This window comes from Crinia signifera, chromosome 1 (genome assembly GCF_055691185.1).
Source record: "Crinia signifera chromosome 1, ASM5569118v1, whole genome shotgun sequence".
In the NCBI taxonomy this organism is placed as follows: Eukaryota; Metazoa; Chordata; class Amphibia; order Anura; family Myobatrachidae; genus Crinia; species Crinia signifera.
Window position 1 is genome coordinate 454,933,928 of NC_139217.1, and position 27,347 is coordinate 454,961,274.

A 27,347-nucleotide genomic window follows, 5' to 3' on the forward strand; every position below is an offset into this window, starting at 1 on the left:
GAAGCTTGCTCACGTAACATGCAGAGCAGAGGAGGGCAGCAGCGGGAGCCCAAGCATCTCCTGTGCTTGCAGTGCCTGCTTTGCCTCTCCTTCCTCTGGCTCACACAAGGGGCTGGGAAACATACAGAGAAGGGAGGGGGCAGAGTGGGGGACATACAGTGTAGGAGAGTCAGGCTGGGGGACATACAGTGAATGGAGGCAGTGATGGCCATTCAGAGAAGGGGGAGCAGGGGCAGGCTGGGGGACATACAGTGAATGGGGGCAGAATGGGGTACGTAGTGAATGAGGGTCATACAGTAAATGGGAGTCATACAGTGAAGGAGGGTCAGGCTTGGGGATATACAATGAATGTAGGCACTAATGGACATTAAGAGAAGGGGGGCAGGCTTGGGGACAGAGTGAATGGGTGCAGAGTGGGGAACATACAGTGAATGGGGGCAGGCTGAGGGAAATACAGTGAAGGGGCAGGCTGGGGGACATAGAGTGAATGGGGGCAGAGTGGGGGACCACCATTTTGATGTGATTAATGATTCAAAGAATGTCAGGCTGAATGGTCGGCCCCCACACATTTACACTTCACCAAATCTGGCCCTCGTCGCAAAAAGTTTGGACACCCCTGTACTAGACCAACACCAGCCTCGCTTTGTCAGCTTAAAAACTTTTGTGTGGTCTAGCCCTTTAGGTATTGTAAAAATGCACTCAGGGGTCAATAACACTCCAAAATTGCAGTAACAAATGCAGATCATATTAGACATTCTCACCATGTGCCTATATTAATGAATCTACCAGGAGAACAGCGAATGTGAGCGGGGTTTGTAATAGTGGCTGGAACACAACAGGCGTCCATAATATTGTAGCTCTCCTTACCGCAACTGGGGAATTTAGCTGAATCCTCCCTGTAATTAGGACAAAAAGAGTTGACAGCCGATGCAATTTGTTATCCGAGCCAGATGCGGTCACTCTGTCAGTTTGTGTTTTTAAACGTACGTATGATGAGAACTGCAGGTCACAGTCACCGGCCAGCATTGTGCCAACGCAGGCTGGATGCCAGCAGGCAGCAGTTGGCGAGCACTGCCCGGGGAAGTACGCTAGGTGCACTTGCACAAATAAAACAATCATTTTCATATTCTGGAAAACGTATTATTATTAATATAATTAATGTTTCATTTGGGTAAATCATTGAGAGCCGGCCCTAGGCATAGGCAAACTAGGCAAATGCCTAGGGCATTTGGAACGCCTGTGGGCATGCATTCCAAGCATAGGGCCAGCTCACATTGACAGTGGGCAGCAATGGACTGAGGCTGGTGTAATGTGTATAAGGTAAAGAGGGTAGTACTGTGTGGTATAGCATGAATAAGGAACGCTATCATGTGATGCAATGTGAATAAGGGACACTATTTTGTGGCGTAACATGAATAAGGGACACTATCATGTAATGTAATGTGAATAAGGTTGCACTACTGTGTGACCTAATTTGATTTGGTACTATTGTGTGGTCACACCCCTTCCCAGCAAGATCACACCCCTTTCTGGCTGCTGCTGTGATCTGCGCTGCTGGGTAATGGGTGCTGTGCTGGGAAAGGGGTACTGGGTCATGGTCGGAACTGTCGATGGTGTTGGGCACCAGCCAAAATCTTGCCTAGAGAATTTCATTGGCTAGGGCCAGCTGTGAATACATTGCTGACCTGGTGTTCATTCTTGAACCCTGCACCTTTCAAAACCCATGCAGTGCATCTTTCCTGCCTGGGGTATCTCTTTCTTTCTGCTTTGGTGCTGCTAGCTTCTTCTGTATCTCAATGGTGAGAGGCACCAAAGGAGAGAGCGGCACCCCAGGCAGAAAAGAGGAACTGTGCAGGGTTCTAGAATGAGCACCAGCTGAGGGGCTGTACCCCGCTTAGCTGGAGGTATAGAGCCCATGTCTAAATACAGGAGGATTTATATGGAATACTGCCCCTCCTATATTTATTAATTAGATCAAGTCATTAATGAACCAAAACTGAGCAGTGTTTTAGGATATTAAGAGGGGTATTCGATTACTATTAGCAGGAGAACGTCATACCCCTTTCACACCAGCCAAAATTTCTGGGTTGGCCCCAAGAACAACCCGTGACCAGCACTGGTGTGCAAGGTTCCCGGGCCAATTCCTGGTGTGAAAGGTACTTACCCGGGTCCGGTCAGCAGGCAGTGGGGTCCAGGCAGCGGGTGGCAGGGTTCAAGCAGCGGGCGGCGTGGTCCAGACTGTGGGGATCCGGGCAGCGGCAGCTGGGCGCTTGCAGTGCTGTTTGCTGGGCGGTGGGGTGGGAAGCGCCACTGAATTTAATTTGATTTTTTTTTTAAAAGACTGACCGGATGCTCTCAGCCAATCAGCGTCCGGCCAGTCTTTTCAATATGTTTTCAAATCCAGCGCTTCTCGCCCTGCTTCTCAGATCCCCGCTGCCTGCCACCCACTGCCCGGACCCTGCTGCCTGGATGCCAGTGCCCCCCTCATACCACAAAATGCAGGAACAAGGGTGGTGTGAAAGGGGCAAACCCGGGAATGTCCCTGCTTGATCCAGGGACCATTTTCCGGGTAAGTCCCTGCATTTTCCGGTGTGAAAGGGGTATCAGATATTTCCTTGTGTCTCACATCCTCCTTATTAATTTCCGCCATGGTAGACAAAGAATGATGATGTCATCACTGTTCTGCTTACATCATCCCTGGCCTCAGGGTGATTGCTTAACTCTTCAAGGAATTAGGGAAATAAGACATTTTCTAAGATCGGAGTGATTGAGTGAGAGCTGCACAGATTTGCATTGCAGGAATTTTCTGCTTGGTTGATTCATTTACAGGAGAGAGTGGGCAGTGACTTCCCAGCAGATCAAATGACTGCAGACCTGGTTCGTTCACCTGTGCCCCAATCGGATCTGTTTTAAAAATGTAAGAATGTTTTGCTCTCTGTGTAACTGAGAAGGCAGGTGACACTTTTAACAGATCTGAGGTGCAATCAGGTCAACATTGAACAATGTACTATTAACTACATTGTTCATCCCTATAGATTGTAAAGGCACTGGGCGATTTTGAGCTGCTTTTGAGCTGGTTTCCCCATCATCGCTGGCCATACACGCTGGGCAAAATCGCCTAGTGTGTATGCACCTTAAGTTTGCGAGCAGGGCCCTCCTACTTTAACTGTCTGTAAATGCCCAGTTTGTTGTATCACTGTTTCCAATTGTAAAGCACGGAATTCGCTAAGCTATTAAGAAACTGTTAAATAATAATAATGTATGGTACATTAAGGATGGACAATGATCTATTCTGGTTTGTATGTTCTCCCATTGTTTGTCTGGGTTCTGCTGGATGTACTGGTTTCCTCCAACACTCCAAGATCATAAAGGACAGTTATTTGGCTTCTGACAAAGGGGCAGATGTATTAAGCCTTAACAAGAGATAAATGCAAGGGTGATAAGGAGAGATAAAGTTCCAGCCAATCACCTGCTAACTGCCATGTTACAGGTTGTGTTTGAAAAAAGACAGTTAGCAGGTGATTGGCTGGATGGTTATCTCTCCTTATCACACTTGCATTTATCTCTTGTTAAGGCTTAATACATCTGCCCCAATGTGTTTTCTTATACCCTTTCACATTGCAAAATGCAGGGTCCCACCAGGACTTTGAACGGTTCAGTCCCGTGCGACCCTGCATTTTGGTCTGTTCACATCTCCCCAGCTAACTGGCAATATTGCTGGTTTTCTGACATCATCCGGGGGCACGTCAGGGCGTCATGGAGGTCGGGGAGGAGGCAGCGCTTAGAGCTGGCGCTACTCCAAGCACTGCCTCCTCCATTGGTGTGAACGGGAAACATGTCGCTCGACCCGATTTAACCCGTTCACACTGCAAAGCAACGAACCGGTAAGAACCCTTCTTTTTTACCGGTTCGTATTGCCGCGTTGCTACCGGTTGCGGGACCCGGTAACCCCTTTCACATCGCACCAATTACCGAGTCGAACCGTCAAGAAACTGGCATGAACCCTGTAATGATGTTCTACAAAAGTACATGTCGGCTGCACCTGTTCTACAGGTTTCATTAAACCAGAAGAAAATTGTGAACTTCTATATCATTTGCAAAGTAACAAATATACCTAGAGTTTCACGAGTGTTTAACTGCTGCATTTGTGGTGCTAAAATTATATTTATTGATTTAATACATAATTATAGAGTTCAATAAAAATATAATTATGATGTGGACTATTGTATATGTCCAGATTTGCAAACTCAGGCGTTCTGAGGAATCACCTGCCCGAACCACTTGCCAAATTCATTAACGAGCTACGATTTCAAAGTGAACGTTGGATCGCTTCAAGTTTAGTTCATTTATTCACATAAGGAAAGTCACCGCTCCGAGACTTGTAATCACATTCTGCTTCCCCTGCATAATGTGCACGTTAAATCCATTTGAAGGAAATGTTTTTTTGCTGAAACCCATTATGTAACAGCTTTTAGAATTCGGTAAAACATGTAATGTTTTAGTATTCTTCAGCCAGCATTTGATATTGAATAGCAGTGTTCTGTTCTGCTCAAATTGCTGCTATTAAAAACCTCAAGTGGAGAGCGGAAGTGCAGCTATCAGCAGCGCAAATGTCATTTCAGCTGCTCGCCGGCCAGTCGCTGTTCTCTGTTGTTCGTTTTCTGTACCCCAGACTGGCAGCAGCTAAAAATCTCCCAGAATAATGGGAACCCAGCACCACGTTCCCTTTCATGTAGACTATAGTGGTCTGGGACCATAACGGCCATGCATTAGACTGAAGTAACCTGCAAATGCAACCAGTATTTTAAATTAATATTCCAATTGTTGGCCTGAGGTTGGCGAGGTGCACTAAGAGGTCGATAATAACTAGTGACATATCCAACAATGGACATAGCCGTACATGTCCTGGAAAGAAGGGATTATAGTACAAGATTCTTTGCAAATGATCCAGACCCACCAAATGCTCAGAAGAGGACAGTCCTCCACTGTGATAAAAGCACAACATGGGTCTAGATGGTAAGTACCAACCGGTGCAGTGTTTTACCCAGAACACCGTGTTTCCCCTGCATAGTGGCTCATTCTCCACTTTACCCCTGGTAAAGTGGATATTCAACATGCGCACCTCCTAACTGCTGTGGAACTACACATCCCAGCATGCCCTGCCACAATTTCACTACGCTACATGTTAAATACCCATGTTCTCTAGTATCACAGGAGCAGCCTATGAATTTATTCATTCTGATGGCTGCCAAACTGATCTCCATAACAAATAGCAGGGGCTGGGTTTGAAAGGGTGCACCGCAGGGATAGGGAATGGTACAGTACTTATTAGGGGTGGGACAGGGGTGTGTGTACTGCAGGGGTGGCGTTAAGGAGAGTACACTGTCATGGTGGGGACAGGGGTGTGGATATAGGTGTGTTCTGCAGGGGTGGGGACAAAGAAGAGTACAGTGCAGGGTTGTGGATAGGAGAGTGCATACTGCAGGGGTGGGGAAAATGAAGAGTGCAGGGGTGTGGATAGGGGAGTGTGTACTGCAGGGTTGGGGTTCAGGAGAGTGTAATGTAAGTGTGGGGACGGGACAGTGCAGTGCAGACAGGGGATATAGGAGAATGCAGTGCAGGGGTGGGACTGTGAGATTGCTGCTAGAGCGGGGACAGGTGAAAGTGCAGTGCATAAGTGGGGACAAGGGAGTGTGTACTGCAGGGGTGAATACTGTTAGTGTATACTGGCAGGGACAGGGGAGAGTGCAGTGCAGGGGTGGAGATGGGAGTGTGTACTGCAGGGGTGAATACTGTGAGCGTATACTGGCACGGACAGGGGAGAGTGCAGTGCAGTTGTTCGAACAGGGGAGAGTGCAGTGTAGGGGTGGATACGGGAGTCTGTGTTACAGGGGTAGAGACTGTGAGAGCAGACTGCCTGGGTGGGGACAGGGAGAGTGCGGTGCAGGTTTGGAGACTTGGGAGTGTGTACTGCAAGAGTGGGGATTGTGGGAGCACTTAAAGGGTGGACAGTGGAGAGTCCAGTGCAGGGGTGGGATCAGAGGAGAGTGCAGTTGTGCACTGCATGTCAGAGGACTGGGAGATTTTAAATGAACCTCATTTTGATCAGCCACAAACAGTATTAAAATCAAGTGATTAAGTAACTGCGGAATCTGTAGGTCACAATATCCCTGGAAACGTCTGAGCATCTTTTATGCTCAGTTTCACTTATTTTCTAATTGTCAGCATGTGTGTCTTCCGCTGGCGCTAAAGCAAACCATATACTGTTACTGCGTCTTTAAAAATTCCGGAGTCTTCTGGCGTAGAACAAGTTTGGCCTAAAGTAGTATCATTTAGGAGTAAGTGACATGTCCGCTTCCTGGACTGGCTCACCCTTTCCGCTCAGTCAGCCGCCGTTGCCCTCACAGCCAGCCTATAAAATAAGATAAAAGTTATAATTGTTCATTTTAATTCAAGCTGTAAAAGGAGATGTAATTACACCTCATTAGCGCTCCTCAGCCATCTCAGATACTTTCACTGCAAACAGCCCAGCTTTCATAGCGAGATGCAGTGCAGATAACGAGACACGTGAAGCCATCACAGCACTTATCGGAGAGGTTTCATTGTCAGTAACAGTCATTATATCCCTTTATTAGCGTGCAGCCTTCAGCTAACTGCAAGATATGAGACTGTGTTCTCTGTCCCTTTATCCAGCAGTGTTAGTATGGAGCTTGTGTATGATCCCCACACACAGGGAAGGGATTCCTTACATAATAAATGACATTTAAAACTCAAGGCAGTGCTCGCTAGGTCCAGTCCTGAGTGACCCACAACCCACCCCCTGCAGCCAAATCCCAATCATCTTCTTTAGTGCCATACCCTAACCTTACCTCCCCGCCCTCTAACTCTAAACCCCCACGCCCGTAGCCTAACCGTCCACCCCTGCAGCCTAAACCCCTGTCCCACCACCTGCACTCTAACCCTAACCCACCCCAAATGCCTAAAGTAAGGGATATTCAAATACATATTTTCTTCAAATGAAACTTTTATATCTCTACCCATAACCAGTGGGTGCTGAACCATTCCTATATTATCCTGTTCTATGTGGTGATGCTAAATAGAACACAATATACAGTATTGCAGTCAGTAATTGCCAGATTCATGATGCTGAGCTATATTTGCACCCTGGGATTACATTTCCTTTTCAGCATTCTGATTTGCAAGGGAGCACCCGCTCGTAAATACAGGGTGCTCATGTGCGGCCTTTTATTGGCTCCTGTAATCCCACACTAATTGGTTGTTGTTTGTTTGCAAATCCATGACATAGCAGCTAAATAAAGCACTTAGTAACAGTAGATAATTCCCCGGTAGTGTGAAAAGTTTAATTACAGTGCGGCTGCTTCCTGCCGTTTTTGTTACATGTGGAATTTCACTAGACTCGGAGCAGCTGTGTATCAGTGTATTATGGACACTTTATATGTGGATGTATCAGAAGGTCTTCTTTCTCTTAAGGGAGAAACGCAGCAGTGGCTTAACTCCCAGAGACATTGGAGGCAGTGGCCGCTGGGCTCCAGCTGTCATAGGGCACCAAGAAAGAAAGGCAGAGTGGGCTGCTGAACTGAAACCGATCAATCCACTAATTTCATAGAGGTTTACTACAGTCACTGCTGACTCGCCTCCTTCTATTTTACCTCTGTGTGCCACCACTTCATATTTCAGCTCTATGTGCCACCACCTTCTATTTCACCTTCTGTGTGCCACCACCTCATATTTCACCTCTATGTGCCACCACCTCATATTTCACCTCTATGTGCCACCACCTTCTATTTCACCTCTGTGTGCCCGGTATGACCTTATGATTAGGGTGGCCAATCCCGGGATTGGGATTGCGGGATCCCGGGATTTGGCCCCCAAAACGCCGGGATTTCAATCCCGGGATTGGAATTTCCAATCCCGAGAGATTTCGGGATTAGACTGCGCTGACACTGCCTGGCTTCTCCCATACCAGGCAGAGCAGCACTGCGCAGCGTGACCTATCAGCGTGAGGAGATCAGAGGTCACGCTGCGCAGGCAGGCAGGCAGGCAGGCAGAGATCACGTCTGTCCACCTACCCACCAAGTGACCAAGCAACCCCGCAAAATGAAGCCGCCCACCTAGCCAGCCCACCCAGCCAGCAACCCGGCTCCCGGCAGTATGAAGCTGCCCACCCGTCCTCCGGCCGCACCTGCAAAATGTAAGTAAATGCGGGGCGGCCACGGCGATTTTTTATTAGGAAAGCCGATCCCGGGAATCCCGGGATTGCGCATTTTTCAATCCCGAATCCCGGGATTGAAAAAATGCCCCGCCATTTGCATCCCTACTTGTGATGTACATTATATAAGCTGTTTTCATGTCTTCCGCAACCTCTAGAGGCCCTAGACCTGTCCCCGTTTCCTTTTCCCTGTAACACTTTTGGGGATGGAGAACTAGAGAGACCCCCTTATGATTCAATAGATGCTTATCCCAGCCTGATAGAGTGATTCTGCAGGCACACATAGAGGGCACTTATCATACCTTCTAAATATGGCAAATAAATGAGTTACCCATAGCAACCAATCCGATTTAGATATAATTTTATAGAATAAACTAGATAAATGATAGCTAGCTTCTGACTGGTTCCACTTCTTCTTTTTAAAAGGTTTCGCAATTCTCCCCCATAGAGTCTCCATAATTAAAAGCTGTCTCTAAGAGGAAGATGTATCAAGCCTTCCAAAGAGGACAAGTGGAGATGTATGCCATAGAAATCAGCTTCTAGCTATTGTTTATCAAGTACATAAAAAAAAAAAAAAATCATAGTTAGAATTTGATTGGCTGCTCTGGGCAGATTCTTCACTGGTTAGCTGGAATATGATTGGACAAGAGATAATGGAGAATATCATTCTAAAGCAATCCTTGGTAACCTGTGGCACTCCAGTATATCCTGCCATAGTTATAACTATATGTTATAACTGTGGCAGAGCATGTTAGGAGGTCTTGCTTCACAACAAGCGGAGCTTGGAGTGGCCATTGGTGTGTTTGCCATCAATGGTTAGTTACCATTGATGGTGTAATGACAAGTGGTCACCAAAGGTTGTAATCCATATAATGGATGACAATCAATGGTTTCACCAAGCGATGGTCACCCCTGTTCTTTCAAGGACTGGCCCATGGGAACTGTGTACTGGCACCCTGTAGAAAAAACATCTGGCCATTGAGTGGTTCTGTACCTTCGATGGCAGGAAACCACCTGTTCTTTCCTATCAATTAAGTATCCACCATCGGCCATAAACAATCAATGTTTTGGCAGCAATGATGGTCGATCAGGCGTGACCTAGACAATAGGGGAAACGGCAGTTGGTGTGCAGCTTTCAGGTGTGTGGTACTCACGTGGTCTTAGTACTAGAGTAGAAGGGACCTTGTGGTGGCAAATTAGTTCTACTGGGAATGCAGACGTGGCGGCTGACATCTGACCCAGACGTGGCGGCTGACATCTGACCCCGGCGGGGTGGCGCCCAGCGCTAAGGCCCCATGTCACAGGCCCTGGCAGAATTCCACATTCTCAGTTTCCTGTAACCCCCCTTCAAGTGTTAACAGATGATAACCTGCTTTACAGCCATAATACAGCATATTAGGAAATGCACTCAGATTATAGAGATCATTATAGTAATGTGACATAACAGTATCACAACTGGGGGGGGGGGAATTAATGGGGATAGATTAGTTGCTATAAAATGGGTTTATTGAGTAGAATTTAGGATTCCTTTGCAGTGGCCTAGTAGCGGCGAGATGTAGTCTCTGCCCCGGGCTCCGTCCTACCGTACAATAATACCCGGGGCCGCTGTGAGTATTGTATTTATTGTGTTACCAGTGCATTGCTGAGAGCGCCAGGTCTGGATGTAATGTACATTATTAATGCTGTTGGTCCTCGCTCAGAACCTCACACGTTTATTAGCTCGATCGCTCTTCCTCTGTAACTTATTAGCCAGCTGTTTTATATTATCCTTCGGGGTAGCTACCGCTCCGTTCCTGTTATTAACCGTGTAAAATACTCCAGGTCCCTTATTTCTGTGCGTAGCGTTCTGACAGCGGAATTGTCAGGGTGGCCTCGTATACGTTCAGAGGTTAATAAACATTTGACCTTCTGTATGATTTGTGCATCATTTGTGTAATTAGAGCCCTGTGCTTGTTTCTTGCAGATAATTAATTGCACAATGCGAAGATCCGCGCCGTCTCCCAGACACTTATGTCTTCAGTATTTGTAGGACTTTGAAGCATTGCTATTACACCGTCATTAAAAATGAATTCCCACCCTCCAGTAATTGTTGGGTTATACCTGCTTCCCAAGAACCTTTAATAAATGCTGCGCTTTACCTTTTTGTCCATCTTCTGGGGGTATGGGTCATTGGTTCGACATACATTGGGTCGACCACAGAAGATCGACACGGCTTAGCTCAACACATGAAATAAGTCGACATGGCTAAGGTCGACAGGGTTGGAAGTCCCCTCGCTGTGCTCGCCATGCTTCGGGCACGGTGACTCGCTACGCTCGGCACACTAGTCTGTTCTCCCTCCACGCCCTTGTCCCTTGATGGCTAACCTTGACGCTCCAGACGTTTTTAAACTACACATCCCAGCATGCTTTGCTTCAGTTTTGCTATTTTGGCCATGTAAACTGATGCAGAGCATGCTGGGATGTGTAGTTCAACAACAGCTGGAGTGTCAAGGTTAGCCATCAAGGCCCTAGTGGATGGTAAGGAATGAAAAAAACTCATGAAAAACTCATGTTGATTTTTTCCATGTCGACCTTTTGCTTTTGTCTACATTTTGTCCATGTTGACCCTTTTCTAATGACTGTCGACTTGAAGACTTTATACCAAGCAAACAGCCATTCTTGTAAAGGCTTTTCTAAGCGATCGCATCACCAGTACTTGGTGAGTTGTATTGTACGCTAGCCACCAGGGTGTCTGTAATGTATACTAGCCACCAGTACTTGGTGAGTTGTATTGTTCGCTAGCCACCAGGGTGTCTGTAATGTATACTAGCCACCAGTACTTGGTGAGTTGTATTGTACGCTAGCCACCAGGGTGTCTGTAATGTATACTAGCCACCAGTACTTGGTGAGTTGTATTGTACGCTAGCCACCAGGGTGTCTGTAATGTATACTAGCCACCAGTACTTGGTGAGTTGTATTGTTCGCTAGCCACCAGGGTGTCTGTAATGTATACTAGCCACCAGTACTTGGTGAGTTGTATTGTTCGCTAGCCACCAGGGTGTCTGTAATGTATACTAGCCACCAGTACTTGGTGAGTTGTATTGTACGCTAGCCACCAGGGTGTCTGTAATGTATACTAGCCACCAGTACTTGGTGAGTTGTATTGTACGCTAGCCACCAGGGTGTCTGTAATGTATACTAGCCACCAGTACTTGGTGAGTTGTATTGTTCGCTAGCCACCAGGGTGTCTGTAATGTATACTAGCCACCAGTACTTGGTGAGTTGTATTGTACGCTAGCCACCAGGGTGTCTGTAATGTATACTAGCCACCAGTACGTGGTGAGTTGTATTGTTCGCTAGCCACCAGGGTGTCTGTAATGTATACTAGCCACCAGTACTTGGTGAGTTGTATTGTTCGCTAGCCACCAGGGTGTCTGCAATGTATACCAGCCACCAGTACTTGGTGAGTTGTATTGTACGCTAGCCACCAGGGTGTCTGCAATGTATACCAGCCACCAGTACTTGGTGAGTTGTATTGTACGCTAGCCACCAGGGTGTCTGCAATGTATACCAGCCACCAGTACTTGGTGAGTTGTATTGTTCGCTAGCCACCAGGGTGTCTGTAATATATACTAGCCACCAGTACTTGGTGAGTTGTATTGTTCGCTAGCCACCAGGGTGTCTGCAATGTATACTAGCCACCAGTACTTGGTGAGTTGTATTGTTCGCTAGCCACCAGGGTTTCTGTAATGTATACTAGCCACCAGTACTTGGTGAGTTGTATTGTTCGCTAGCCACCAGGGTGTCTGCAATGTATACTAGCCACCAGTACTTGGTGAGTTGTATTGTACGCTAGCCACCAGGGTGTCTGCAATGTATACTAGCCACCAGTACTTGGTGAGTTGTATTGTTCGCTAGCCACCAGGGTGTCTGTAATGTATTCTAGCCACCAGTACTTGGTGAGTTGTATTGTTCGCTAGCCACCAGGGTGTCTGCAATGTATACCAGCCACCACTTGTGAGTTGTTTTGTTGACTAACCACCACGGAGTATACTACCACCAGAATTAGTGATTTGTATTGTACACTGGCCATCCAGGAGGTCTGTAATATAAACTAGCCAACGGAATCTGTGAACTATATTGTACATTAGCCGCCAGGGAGGTCTGTAATGTATACTAGCTAGCCACCAGAATTCAGTGACTTGTGTTGTACACTAGCCACCAGGGAGGTCTGTAATGTATACTAGCTAGCCACCAGAATTTAGTGACTTGTGTTGTACACTAGCCGCCAGGGAGATCTGTAATGTATACTAGCTAGCCACCAGAATTCAGTGACTTGTGTTGTACACTAGCCGCCAAGGAGGTCTGTAAAGTATACCAGCTACCACAATTTGTTAGTTGTGTTGTACAATAGCCATCAGGAAAGTTTGTAGTGTACACTAGCTACCTGTACTTGTGGATTGTACTCTAGCCACCAGGGAGGCCTATAATGTATACTAGTTTCAGAACTCCTGGGTTGTATTGTACACTAGCCACCAGAATATGTATCTTTATGTAAATCATCAGTTCATGTTATCATACTTGTTAATAGATTGTACTGGGTTTTGTGCTGGTTCTGGACGTATTGCAGTGATACAGCATTGCCTGGCTAGTGCATAATACAGTGTGTGTGTGTGTGTGTGTGTGCTACTGTCTGCTTCGTCTCCTCCGTACAAGTCTCAGGGCCTTTTGTAGCCAGGGTGTAGCAAAGATCAGAGTTTCCTCGATGCCCCCCAGCAATAACAGGATACAGGATCCCATTGCACCCTTTCTGTGTATAGAAAACCACTTTCACTCACAAAGAAGAAAAGGGCACGCTATGCTTTATGAAGTAGGTCGTACATCAAGGATTCCTCAGATGTAGTTTTGTTTTAGATTACGGAACAAAAGGCAATGTCTCTCTCAGCAAGTCCATACAGTGTCCTACAGGCAGCTCTACATTATTCTTTCAAATTAATAAAAAATAAATAAAACCGGTATCACAGCACAGTTCAACCTCCTCCGTATGTTCCAGTGGTCCCTGCCGAGTGCCATGGCGAAGGGAAAACTTGCCGAAGACGATCACAGCCGCGCCCTGTACATGCGCATCAGCGACTACGTGCAGTGGCCCACCATCCCCGGAAGGGCCAGAATTCAGACCTGTGCAAACAAAGTCTGAATCGGCCCCGGATACTCTAGCTAATATCTTGTAGATCAGTGGTTCTCAACCTCGGTCCTCAGGACCTCCCAACATTTCACGTTTTCCAGGTCACCCGGCAGGTGCACAGGTGCACTCATTACTCACTGACACATTTTGAAAAATCCACAGGTGGAGCTAATTATTTCACCTGTGATTCTTTGTGGAGTCCTGGAAAATGTGAACTGTTGGGGGTTCTGCGGACCGAGGTTGAGAACCACTGTTTTAGAAGGTGCTAGGTAAATGAAAACTAGAATCTGATTGGTTGCTATGGGCAATATCGTCACTTCTATAAACCTGCTCTTTAGTAAATAAATACTTGGAGAGTATAAAAATAAACGACCACAAGTACACAATAGATCATCATGGGAAGACCAAAAAATTGCAGCGATTTGTGAATATTGTTTTTTTTTTTTTTCCGTTTTGTACGTTGTGCAGCTTCAGTGTCAATTATGCAGGATATCGAAATCAATTTTGCATTGTGTCGAAGGCAAATAAATCTCGGCTGTGCTATTACACTATGGGGAATGATATGAAATCATATATAACAATGGTTATTTGTTAATCATTTACATCATTTCCGCATCTGCTACATTTTTACTCTTTTTTTAGTTTATTTTCACGTTTGGTTCCATTCCATATGTTTATTTAGCAACCGCAAGATCGCCAGCTTGATATTCATGTTTCTGTGTCCTTGTTTTCCAGTATACCCGGGTGTGGATCCCTGACAAAGAGGAAGTTTGGAGATCAGCAGAAATTATCAAGGATTACAAAGAAGGGGATAAATGTCTGCACCTGAAACTCGAAGATGAATCCGTAAGTAGATTGGTTTGAAATAGGCACGTGGAGAAAGAAGGAAATGTCTGTATGTGGTGCACGAACATATCTAATTATCTGCCCAGTGGCAGCGCACCCAGTCTAATACTGCAATTTAGTCCGCTTGGACCCCTTTTCACACCGCACCTTGGACCCGGGTAATTGCGAGTCTGGTGACGTATAGACCCGGCTTGAGGTGCAGTGTGTGAAACCACCAAAACTTATAACATCCAAAATGGCAATTCGACCCGGGTTATAAGAAGGTTTAGTCCCGGGTCATCCTTGGTATAATGGATGTCGGGTTTAATATGAAAGTGCTGGACCCAGGTTGGTGCCGGATCGTCCCCGGGATCTCGATTCCAGGTCCGACCCAGCATTGCGATGTGAGAATGGTATTAGAGGTGAACTACAGTAAGGGGGCATGTCCAGTTTTTGGTTCCTGTGCAATTAACACCACCCCTTGTTTGTCTCAAAATAATCCTGACATCACGGCAGAGATAAAGAAAAGATTTGTATTCGGAATTCTCAAACAATCCCAACTGTTGCATCTTCAGACTAGACTGTTTCTATTCATTGGGTGACTACTGTTTCGTACTAAACACAATATTTAGGATTGCTGTCCCCACAATCATCCTCCAGAGAGCATATTCAGTTACAGGGTATGTACTGTGTCTGTTATTAGAGAGCAGCGGCTCCAGTTCATTGAGCTGCAGAAAGACAATTTATAATCTGCATTCCTCAGTATAGAGATATCCCTCTAAGCTAAAACTCCAGAAGCGATTGCTGAGTTACCTGTAGTCAGTAATTTTGTGTTTAAAGGGAGTCATCCTTTTATTCAGAGAGAGATTTAATATTATCAGAAGAGAGGGGGCTACACCTATACATATACTGCCCATCCCTCAGTTTCACAGAACCTTGGGGGGTCACATTCACTGGACACCCGTGGTAGAGGGTGCAACGTATTTCTAATGTGTTCTAAGTGATCTGGTTGTGACCACCCGAAATGATAGTATACTGCAAAATTCAAAGTGATTGGTAGAAATAAGTAATAATGGGTATCTCATTAACCTTTTCAGTGCCAACATCTCTCTGAAAGATGTTCAAAATGTCCGCTAAAAAAAAATGCCAGCGTCGCTCACATTTGTTATATAAATGCAAATTTTAAAAAAATGTAGCGTTAAATAATCTATTTGGATAGGTCCCGAAGATTATTTTTTTAGGGCGTCAACGAGCGATATGGTTATTTACTGCCCCTCAAGAAACTGAAACCTCTGAGCAATGACTCTTATTAGGGAATTTGGGAAGGGTGGGTGTGCGAGTGACCACAGGGAATTTGTTTACAGATTTGATATGGTTGGGCAAAACCAGTTTGTCCAGAACCAGTGACTACATTGAGAGGCAGATTATTAGTATATATTTTTTATAAGGCGCCACAAGTGGTACGGAGCGCCGTACATATAGAACACATTAGAACAGTAGAGGGTATACAGAACTAGACATAACAGCAACAGAAGAACAAAAACAGAGCACAAACAGAGCAGATGTATTAAGCCTGTTGAAGTGATAAAGTAGAAGGTGATAACACACCAGCCAATCATCTGAAAAATGACAGGTGCTGATTGGCAGCTGTGTTATCACCTTCCGCTTTATCACTTCACCAGACTTAATACATCTGCCCCAGTATCACAAGATGTCTTCTTTACGCTGGGCCAGGCTTATTTCCGGATACATCGGCAGCAGTCATCAAAGCTGAATCTCCTCTCATGGAGAACATTTGTCTTGGTTGTTTGATTCATTTATAAACCTTACAAATAAAATATTGTTATGAGCCTATAAATAACAATATTCTGATTAACAGTGACTGTGATATCACAGAGCGCCTGCATCCCGTCTCTATTTCATACTTCATTAATTAGATTGTCAGACTGTTCCCCTCGCTTGTCCTTGAGGTGTATTATCAGGGGACGGGAACGGGAAGCCTGTCAGTCTGAGGACTATACTTTTGATACATAGACATCTCACTGTCAGAAAGTCCTTCTGTTCCTGCAGTGTAGATAAACTGCAGCAGATAAATCACCATGATCCGTCCCAGGGCTCTTATTCCCGCGAGGTGTCAATTTTGCTTTGCTTTGGGAAATTTGGAGAATTCCTGGCTCCTGGCCCCGCATTAAAGTGTATACAGACGTGGGTTATACGGTGGTGGTGAGTCCTATACGTGAGCATATGTGTATTAATCAACATTAATTTATATAGCACAAACATTACGCAGAATATTTAATCATTCTCATCAGTCCCTTCCCCAATGGTGCTTACAATATATCGATACTACATAGACACAATGGGGCTAACCTTGAGAAACCAGATAAACTACCAGGATGTCTTTTCCGTGTGGGAGGAAGCTGGACTACCAAAGGGAACCCACACCTTTGCAGAGAGAACCTACAACTTAATTGCATAATAAAATAGGTTAGAATCTAATGCCTGACACCAGATCTATGAGGTGCGTATATGTAAACACACAGAGAGACTAGGAAATCCATTGCCCAATCTATAAATAAATTCTCTACTCTGTGCCACACCCAACACCCGAGGGTTTGGGTTAGCTTGGGCTGGCAATGGGTGTTAGGTGTCAAGCAACTGGTGATTGGCTAAACGGGATTATTCTGGTTCATTCGCAAAGGCACAATCACTCTCTAATGGACAAAACCATATGCACTGCAGGTGGGGCTGATGTAACATGTGCAGAGAGAGTTAGATTTGGGTGTTTTATTGTTTCTGTCAGGGTAAATACTGGCTGCTTTATTTTTACACTGCAATATAGATATCAGTTAGAAGTACACCCCCTACCCAAATCTAACTCTCTCTGCACATGTTACATCAGCCCCACCTGCAGGGCACATGGTTTTGTCCATTACAGAGTGATTGTGCCTTTCCGAGTGAATCAGATTAACCCCCAATGTGTAGAGGCTTAATCAAGCTCTTTCTCATGAAGAATAGTACATAGAAACATAGAATGTGACGGCAGATAAGAACCACTTGGCCCATCTAGTCTGCCCCTTTTTTAAACATGTTACCTCAAACCATATTTGATCCTTATTTTTTTGTAAGGATATCAATATGCCTATCCCAAGCATGTTTAAATTGTACTACTGTATTTGCGTCTACCACCTCTGATGGGAGGCTATTCCACTTATCTACTACTCTTTCTGTGAAGTAATTCTTCCTCGCATTTCCCCTGAATCTTCCTCCCCCTAGTGTCAGTGCATGTCCTCGTGTTCTGCTGCTCCTCTTCCTGTGAAGAATGTCTCCCACCTGTACCTTGTTAAAGCCCTTGATATATTTGAAAGTTTCTATCATGTCCCCCCTTTCCCTTCTCTGCTCTAAAGTATACATATTAAGATCTTTTAGTCTTTCCTGGTACGTTTTGTGATGAAGGCCATGCACCATTTTAGTTGCCCTTCTTTGTACAGTCCCTAATGTATTTATATCCTTCTGGAGATATGGCCTCCAGAACTGAACACAATACTCCAGATGAGGTCGTACCAATGACCTATACAGTGGCATTATTACTTCTTTCTTTCTACTGCTGATACCTCTCCCTATGCAACCAAGCATCTGACTTGCCTTCAGCATTGCTTTGATAGGAATTTATTTATTTACAGTTTCTTATATAGTGCAGCATATTCCATTGCACTTTACAATAGGAAACAGTGATAAAGCAAACTGGGCAGTCACAAACCGACATAGAGGTAGGAGGGCCCTGCTCACAAGCTTACAATGCTATAGAGATGAATTGAAGAAGCACTTTACTATTCATGTTGGTGCTCTAGTGATAATAGGCCCATAGGCTTGAGTACAGGATACACTTAATATTTAGCACACAGAAGATTGCTGGCTTTTGGATGACTAAGCTGGAACAGGAAATAACTGGACTAGAGTCTGAATAATAGATGAACTGAAGTGTGACGTCTGGAGAATGACTAGACTGGTACTAACTGGACAGGAGAGTGACTGGGCTACAACTGGAATTCTGTATATGACTGGAACCGGGATATGTCTGTAGCCGGATTGGAACCGGAATATGACTGGAACCGGTATATGGCTGGAGCTGGAATATGACTGCTGAACCTTTACCAGACGGGAACTGGAGAGTAGCAGGAACTAAAGCCGGTTATCCAAATGTGTAGAATCCATACTTTCACCATGGTATCCACAAAGCACAGAGCAGCTTACATGGTGGTAGCCACATTGTACTGGTGATTTGGGAGTGGCTGGGCAGCTCTCTTATAGGTATCAGTGTCCTGTGATTGGATGCTGAGGTCAGCTGTTAGAGAGCAGTAATTGGAATGGTCAGGTGACTTCGTCAAACATGTCTGCACCCATGTCTAGATTTGGAGGGAACTCTGGTGTGAACGGAGCAGGCCTGATCCATAGCAAGGAAGTGTGGAGTGCTGCCGAGATCGGAGACAGCGTGACACTGAAGGGTGCGCTGAGCAATGGCAGTGCAGACAGACCCTGGCATTGGCAGAACGGGAAGGCTGCATGGAGATCCCGGCTTCCCTCTTGAGCAGCGTGAGCGTACTCTGATAGCTGGCCTCCACGCCAGCCTTTGAGTGCCAAGTGAATTTGTCAATATAGGTGTGAAAATTGTCAAGCAAACATTCATCATAATGACCCGTAATGTTACCTTTTATATTATAATCTTTTTTTACACAACATTTTTAATTTGAATTTATATAACAAATGTGAGCGACGCCGGCATTTTAGCGGATATTTTGATCATCTCTCACAGAGATGATGGCCCTCAAAGGGTTAATATTGCGGATTGTGATGCTCCGTAAATCGCATGCTGAGTGGTTTATGTACCTTTTACGGTTACAAAATGCGGCAGTGCGGCAAAGAGCACATTAGTCCCAATCTAACAGTAGGCTCTTTCCATTCAGATATTTCTTTTAAGTGGAATTTTACAGTCCGCGGTGCAGCTCTGGTCAATAGGTGAGGACATACGGGTGAAATTTAAAAAAATTAGAATATCATGCAAAAGTTCATTAATTTCAGTAATTCAACTTAAAAGGTGAAACTAATATATACACTCATTACGTGCAAAGAGAGCTATTTCAAGTCTTTATTTGTTAAAATGTTGATGATTACGGCTTACAGTTCATGAAAATCCAAAATCTGGTAAAATTTGAATTTGACATTAAGGGGGAAATTTACTAAAGGAAATTTGTAAAAAATAGCTGTATTTGTATCCAGAAATATACTTTTTTTTGACATTTACTATCCCGAAAATACGGCAATTCGTATTCGTATTGATAGCACATCAATATGAATACGAATTGCCGTATTTTCAGGATAGTAAATGTCAAAAATAAGTATATTTCTGGATACAAATACACCTATTTTTTTTTTACAAATTTCCTTTAGTAAATTTCCCCCATAATCAATAAAAAAAAATGTTGTTTTTTTTTTAATACAGAAATGTCAGCCCTCTGAAATGTATAATCATGCATGTGTACTCAGTACTTGGGCAACATAACACTTTGGGTGAGATTTAATAGGATGAGATATTCAGAAAGTGAGAGATTTGGTGAGAAATCTCCAGGTTTTTTTAAAGCGGCAATCATTTACACTGCAAAATCTCACTGGTTTTGCAGTGTAAATGATTGCTGCTTTAAAAAAACCTGGAGATTTCTCACCAAATCTCTCACTTTCTGAATCTCTCATCCTATTAAATCTCACCCAGTATTTCAATGGGAGTAATGAAGACAACATAGAAGGACTTACAACTCAAAGCTTCAATGAACAGCGGCTAAACTAAATTATTATAGTAGCAACTTTGTACATTTATAGTTAAGTTGCAGCTATCCATACAGTGTATGTGGACGGTTATTACTGTAGGCCAGAGTTTAATAACCATAAGATCGTAATTTGGTATTTTGCTGTTGTTACAGCTTTTTATGGCGCAGTCAGTTAATAGAATGGTTTGATGGAATTCTGTGTATTGGACCTAATTGTACTCAAAGCTTCTTCGTAGTGAAGGAAATGGTGCCCAGATTGGGGATGCACTTTGAACATAGAATGACTTGCAAGTTCATTGGCTCATTCATTGTACAGTGAAATACAGGGAAGACTGACTGACTGTTTTGTAACATACACTATTTAATCTGTGTCCAGGTTCTGGAGTTTCCGGTGGATCCGGCCACCCACCCGTTGCCTCACTTGCGGAATCCAGACATTTTGGTGGGAGAAAATGACCTGACAGCTCTCAGTTACCTCCACGAGCCGGCTGTGCTCCACAACCTCAAGGTCCGCTTCTTAGAATCCAACCACATCTACACCTATTGTGGTAAGTGAGCTTACATTCCATTGCGGAATCCTCAGGGCAGATTAATGTTGGGTTACAGAGACCGCTCATATGACGGAATCCCCATTACATATGGCTGCCTCCAGTTACAGACCGTACCACTGGGCACTACTTCCATCAATGTACCCAGGTGCATTTGTGGAGCTTCCCATCTTTTTTATAGATTCACATGTGGTTGAGTTGAGTTCGTCAGGTCAGTTTTTTTTGTATTGAAACTTTGTATTGTGACAAGGAATCATATACACTGGATGCAGATGAAGGGGGTTATTCTGATTCACTCGGAAAGGCACAATCACTCTCTAATGGACAAAACCATGCTGCACTGCAGGTGGGGCTGATGTAACATGTGCAGAGAGGGTTAGAGTTGGGTGTTTTATTGTTTCTGTGCAGGGTAAATACTGGCTCCTTTCTTTTTACACTGCAATATAGATAACAGTTTGAAGTACACCCCCCACCCAAATCTAACTCTCTCTGCACATGTTACATCAGCCCCACCTGAGGTGCACATGGTTTTGTCCACTAGAGAGTGATTATGCCTTTCCGAGTGAATCAGAATAACCTCCGAAGTCTTCGGGGGTATTCAATCCCCTCCGCTATTTCCGCCAGGGGAAATAGTGGCAGGCGCATCTTCAATGCTGTTGTTCCCAACAGCATTGAAGAGGCAGCTTGACAGAATGGACCCGATTTTAAAAGCAGTAGGGCCCGTTTTGTCGAGATCACAGTCGGTTTTGCAGACACGCCCCCTTTTCGATGATCTGCAGCCGGAACATTCAATCACGCCTGCCAATAAACTGACAAGCGGACCGAAAAAGGGCCAGGGTCCCGACTATCGGAATGTACCGACAGTCAGGAACTGGGATTGAATTACCAGGTAAACACTATAAGCAAGGATGGTTACAGCATAGTACAAACTCTTCAGAAAGCTCCAGTGGTTCTTACCGTAGCCCACACCCCTGGCCTATCACTTGGGCAGCTATTACACCATCAGGATCAATGACCATCTGCCCTGGAAACACTTTTATTAGGAAGCCACAGGAAGTGTATGAATTTTGCAGCACTACGTCTTACATCCTGACCTCTCCCTTCCCTCTAGGTATTGTGCTAGTTGCCATAAACCCATATGAACAGTTGCCAATTTACGGAGAAGATGTCATTTATGCGTACAGCGGGCAAAACATGGGCGACATGGACCCTCACATATTTGCCGTGGCAGAGGAAGCATACAAGCAGATGGCCAGGTACGTCTGATTCCTCTACAAATGACTCGTCGTTGGCAATGTTGAGTGTATTACCCAGAAGGCTGTGTTCCAGGGAGCCTGGCTCCTTCGCGCCGTAAATTGTGCCGCAAGTCCTCTCTGCCGCCGTATATCAACGTTGCAAACAATCTACACTGACAATTAGGCAGTTTGCCCGTGGTACTGAAAAATAACTTTTAATTGCTTTTTCGCCATTAATATTCAGATGCGTGAACCACTGCGAGATTTATAGCATTGGATAAGCCTAGTTACAGACTTGCCGCCGTGTGTCTCGGAATTAAAATGTGTTACGTAATGATTATTTGGGGACCCGAATTGAAAACTTCATTGGCACTGAGCACAAAAGGCAAGAAATGAGCCATCTGCCTATAGCTTAACCTTTTATAACCAGGACAAAGAGCCGGCGTTATCCCCAGAGGGGTGAATAATGTTAAATATTAAAACACCATGATGTGTGTGTCAGATCCAGTGACACGTATTGTCTCACAGCTGTGTTATCGCTCCCAGCCTGCTGTGCTTATGCAACTGGTGTCTTTATTTGTCTGATAATCACCGTATTGCCCCTGATTCGCAGTGAGAATATAGGATAGGGATTTATAAATAGAATGCAAGCACCTTCCATTCAGCGGAGGGCAAAAGCAATACTCCTATTAATCCACAAGGGGTTAGGGATGTCAGCGGTTCCTTTGAGGGGATGCAGTCAAAATCCTGACGGTCAAAATCCCGAATGGGTCATAATACCGACAAGGACAAAATCCCAACATTTAAAATCCTGACAAGGTCAAAATACCGACATATAGAATGTACAGGTGAAACAGTCAACATGACTTTCGTCGACAGGTCGCAAGGTCAACATTGGTTTTTTTAACAGTTTTTTGAGCCGACATGAGCCGACAGGCGGTATTTCATGCCCTACTATCCACTAGGGCGTGGTGGGAGAATAAAATAGTGTGCTGACCGCAGCAAGTCACCATGCCCGAAGCATTGCGAGCGAAGTGAGGGGCTGCGGTTCACTTCCAACTGTGTCCATGTCGACTGTGTCGAGATTCGGGTCAAAAAACACAGAAAAAACCCATGTCGACCTCGCGACCTGTAGACGGAAAGTCATGTACACTGTTTCACCTGTACATTCTATATGTCGGTATTTTGACCCTGTCGGGATTTTAAATGTCAGGATTTTGTCCTTGTCGGGATTTTGTCCTTGTCGGTATTATGACCCATTCGGGATTTTGACCGTCGGGATTTCATGACGAATCCCCTTTGAGAACCGGTAATGAGACTTCAGATCAATATTAGAATTTCCAGAAAGGGTCAGGGTGCCATAAGGCCTGTTCTAGTCCGATACGCTCTGTGCTGGACTTTGTGCAGTTTCATGTATTCAGTTTTCCCGTGGGCAATTATGTGGGAGCTTTTGTATAGCTTATGTGAGAAGGATCAATTCAGTCTTCATTCTAGCAAAAATCTAAATAAGGAGAGCGCACTGTGTTGATCCATTCAATTTAATAGAAAAGAATATAAAAGTTATACACATAACCATACATGTAAAAATATATAAAAACAATAGATGTTCAGCATTGATGTCTCAATTCATTCTAGCATCCTGCACTTTTCACAACCCTTGCAGTTCTTCTTTCCTGCCTGGGGTGTCGCTCTCTGCTAAGATACAGACCAGCCTGTGCTAGAAGCACCAAAGCAGTGAGTGATGCACTCCAGGCTGGAGAGAGGAACTGCACTGGGTTTGAACTGTGCTAGAATGAACTCTACAATGATCAACTATACTCAACATATAGAACGGACCATTCAGAGTAGACACGTTCTCTCTAGAGTTACATGCGCACCTGGCTGAGCAGACCATCGAAGGATTTTTCTCCCGCTCGCAGATAAAAATGAGTCTGATCTGACTTTTATCTGGGCCGGAGATGGCCGAACAGCGTTATTTTGTGATAGTCGCCAGAGGTCCTGCACATGCATAGCCCATACACATGCGCAGATCCGCAACATCGATCCCCACAGAGAATATACTGCGGGCCGAATGCTGATGAATCAGCCAAAAAGTGTATATGTTGCACCAAAGCCAAAAGTCCATTATTCTGTTACCGTCCTCGTTATCAAAGAAAGATTTATTTTTTTCTCCCATAAAACTGCTTTTTTTTTGTTACCATCAGTGTTGTGTGACGCCTACTGGCCTTACTGGCCACAGTTCCATGTTGTGGTCAAATCCTCCGCGATCATGACACCACTAGTGTAATACCTGCAAGGAGAATACCTACTGTGTAAATGTTCTAAGAATGGACATCAACACTCGGTGGTTAGCAACCATCTATGATTCGTGACCAATGGTTTTACCCCTGATAGGGAAATACAGTGCCACAAATCGATGACAGATGTCCTCTTATGGAGGATTTGCCATGGCTGGTGGTCAACAACATCCGGGAGATCTTGGAGGTGATATCCAGGGTGAAAGGCATGAGGTGGAATATATTATGTCATCTTGGCCCAACTGCTGTACAATGCTTTATCTTCCTACAAATCATGTCACCAAGCCCCGGATCACTTCATACTAGGGAAATGTGTAGGGTCCGAGAGGGTTATACCTCTTTCACATCGCACTTTTAAAACGGTATATTGACGGTTTTTTTCCATTTTAAAACGTTTAAGGCTGCAATGTGAAAGTGCCAAAGTTGATTTACCCGGTTAAAAAGCAGAGTCCTACACGTTTTAAAGCCGTTTTTTTTGGCAGTTTGAACAGCTCAATTTCAATGGCTTGAAACGTGTCCCTTGGGGGTTAAACGGGTTGAATGTTTGAATGGAATTAAATGATTTTTAAAACGGTTTTCACCTGCAATGTGAAAGGTCTCAAGGCTCAGACCCGTTTTAAAGTCCCATTTAAGAATACCGTGTCATTACCCATTTCTGCAATGTGAAAGCAGTATTAGTCTATTCTCCCTGGAGTCCGGAAGAACTCTCAAAATCTTAAGAAAACTTTATATGCCTTAAATTCTAAGCCATTATATTATATATTACACACAATTAGGAAGTTATTATATTATACGGTACTTAGGAATTAGCACTTCCTCACATCTGCAACCCCTAGGGTATACACAGTTTATTGGTTGCAGTCCCAGTAGGAAATTTACTAAGATGGGAGTTTTTCACATGAGATGTTGCTATGGGCAACCAATCAGAATGTACTTTTTATTTATTTAGCACCTCCTAGAACAGTGTTTTTCAACCACTGTGCCGTGGCACACTAGTGGCCCTTGAGCTGTTCTCAAGTGTGCTTCCAGATCTAGAGATGCCCAAACCAGTTTACAGCCACCACCAGTTCAAAGGTTATTTACTGGTCTCTTCTTTTCATGTAAAGGGCCAATGTATTTTATTTTTGTTACCTGTGGGGACCAGTGTGATTTTTTTTTTTATATGGGGCCAATAGGTTTGATTTTTTTCCTGTGGGGGCCAATATGTTTTGCCCTGTGGGGATCTCATGGTGTGCCTCGGCAATTTTAAAATCTTGCGAATCGTTTTCAAGATTGGCTTACTCACTTTCAAGGCCCTACATGACCAGGGCCCAAGGTACCTGCAACAGCTGCTGATCCCTTACTGTCCTACTCGATTACTACGATCCACTGTAGAAGGATTACTAACAGTACCCAGAATCTCCCTGAATTCATCTGGGGGTCGAGCTTTCAACTTTGCTGCTCCAACTCTGTGGAACTCTCTTCCTCGCACAGTGCGAGAAGCGCCCACTATAGAATCCTTTAAAAATAGACTAAAGACGTACTTATTTACTCAAGCATTTCACTGACATCTACTGTTAAGCTTGTTTTGTATTTCGAGCTGTAAAGACAATGTGTGAAGCACTTTGAGTCCTATTGGGAGAAAAGTGCTATATAAATATCATTATTATTATTATTTAGTGTGCCGCAAGGTAAAAAAGGTTGAAAATCACTGTTCTAGAAGATAATAGTATCTGATTGGTTGCCAGTAACAACATCCCATGTGACATAAAACGGCCATCTATGTAAATTTCCCACCCATAGTTTCACAAACTAGACGTTTACAGCCCTGGTGTTAAGGATATCCATGCTATAGCATGGTCAAATCAGTCAATTTGAGCTAAACATTTGCTCAAACAATAGATATCCTTAAAACCTGGACTGTGTACCAATCGGGAGGCAGAGCCTCCACCTTGTACAGAGAAATCGGCCCACCTGGGGCATCGTCCCCTCTGGCATTTGCCATAAATGCCAGATGGTCAGTCCAGCCCTGGTTGGAGATATTTATCACGGCAACTAAACCTCCAGCAATGTGATCTCCTGCCTCTGACTTTTCTCCCTGGTACTGGAACGGTTGCCGAGGGTTACCCCAGAGAAATTTACCAAAAAATAATTGTTTATTTTTAGCTCTCAATAAAGACGCATTGACTCCTCTTTCCTCCCCTGAATTGCACACTAATTAACGGCTGGCAATGGATGGTTTTATTTTTTTTTATGCGCTGCAAAATAACAATGTGAAATCTGACTTTAATATGGATTTATCTGTCCCCAGGGTATACATTATAAGCCCTGCAGTATAAATAGCGATAGAATGTGAAGTTTCGGAAAACTGTCTCTTCAGGCAGCAGATAAAGTGGCCGTTCAGCGATTTTGAAGCCGTTTTTTGCGTAGTTGAAGTTTTTCTTTGATTCGCCGCGGGGTTAATTATCATCATCCAAAGGGAAGGCTTCGTTATAAACTGCCAGTAAATGCTGCTTTTATTCTCATTACAGACATAACAAACTAGGATATTTATATACAATACAGACGGGCCGATTTAGACCCGCTCCGTACAGAACGAATTTGCTACCCCGGCTGATGTTATGGCGGAATTCCCTACCAGGCAGAATATGCACATGCGCAAACCCCTCTGGAGGTTTAGGGGGCGTGCCCACAAAAACGGTGGGCGCGCCCATAGAAACACTGGGTGTGCCCCTGCGGATGGAGGCATGTCGATGCCTGCTTGGGTAACATGACTTCAACACCCGCCCTGAATTCAGCCATCTCCGGCCAGAATACATTTAAGTAAACATTCACAAAGTCGACCCGCACCAGCTTAGTTACAGATACCAACTGACCCAGGGCCAGATGCACTAAGCTTCAAAAGTGATAAAATGGAGAGTGATAAACAGCCAGCCAATCAGCTCCTTTCATGTCACAGACTGTGTTTGAAAAATATCAGGCAGGAGCTGATTGGTTGGTTGTTTATCACTCTCCGTTTTATCACTTTTGAAGCTTGGTGCATCTGGTCCATATACTTGAATATTGTGAATTTGCATTAGTTGCTGACTGCTTATTACCATATTTTGGTTCTCATCCCCCTCCCCCACATGTTTAGTTTACGCTTTGCGCAGGTGCTAGTTGGTGCGAGGCTGTATTATTTTCTCCTATGCAGTATAATCTTTATGATGGTTGCCCCCACGTTCGCCAAATGTACATTTACTGTAGC

General features: G+C 44.5%; 1 protein-coding gene across 2 annotated transcripts in view; it reads left to right on the plus strand.

Annotated features, from left to right (window-relative positions):
* The window catches only part of MYO5B (myosin VB), a 169,446-nt gene that overhangs the window by 52,059 nt on the left and 90,040 nt on the right, over positions 1-27,347 (plus strand). For both annotated transcript variants that reach the window (XM_083155107.1, XM_083155112.1), the window contains exons 2-4: positions 14,130-14,240; positions 20,418-20,589; positions 21,701-21,845. In XM_083155107.1, coding sequence (XP_083011233.1) covers positions 14,130-14,240; positions 20,418-20,589; positions 21,701-21,845 — 428 coding nt within the window. The remainder of the gene's footprint in view (positions 1-14,129; positions 14,241-20,417; positions 20,590-21,700; positions 21,846-27,347) is intronic.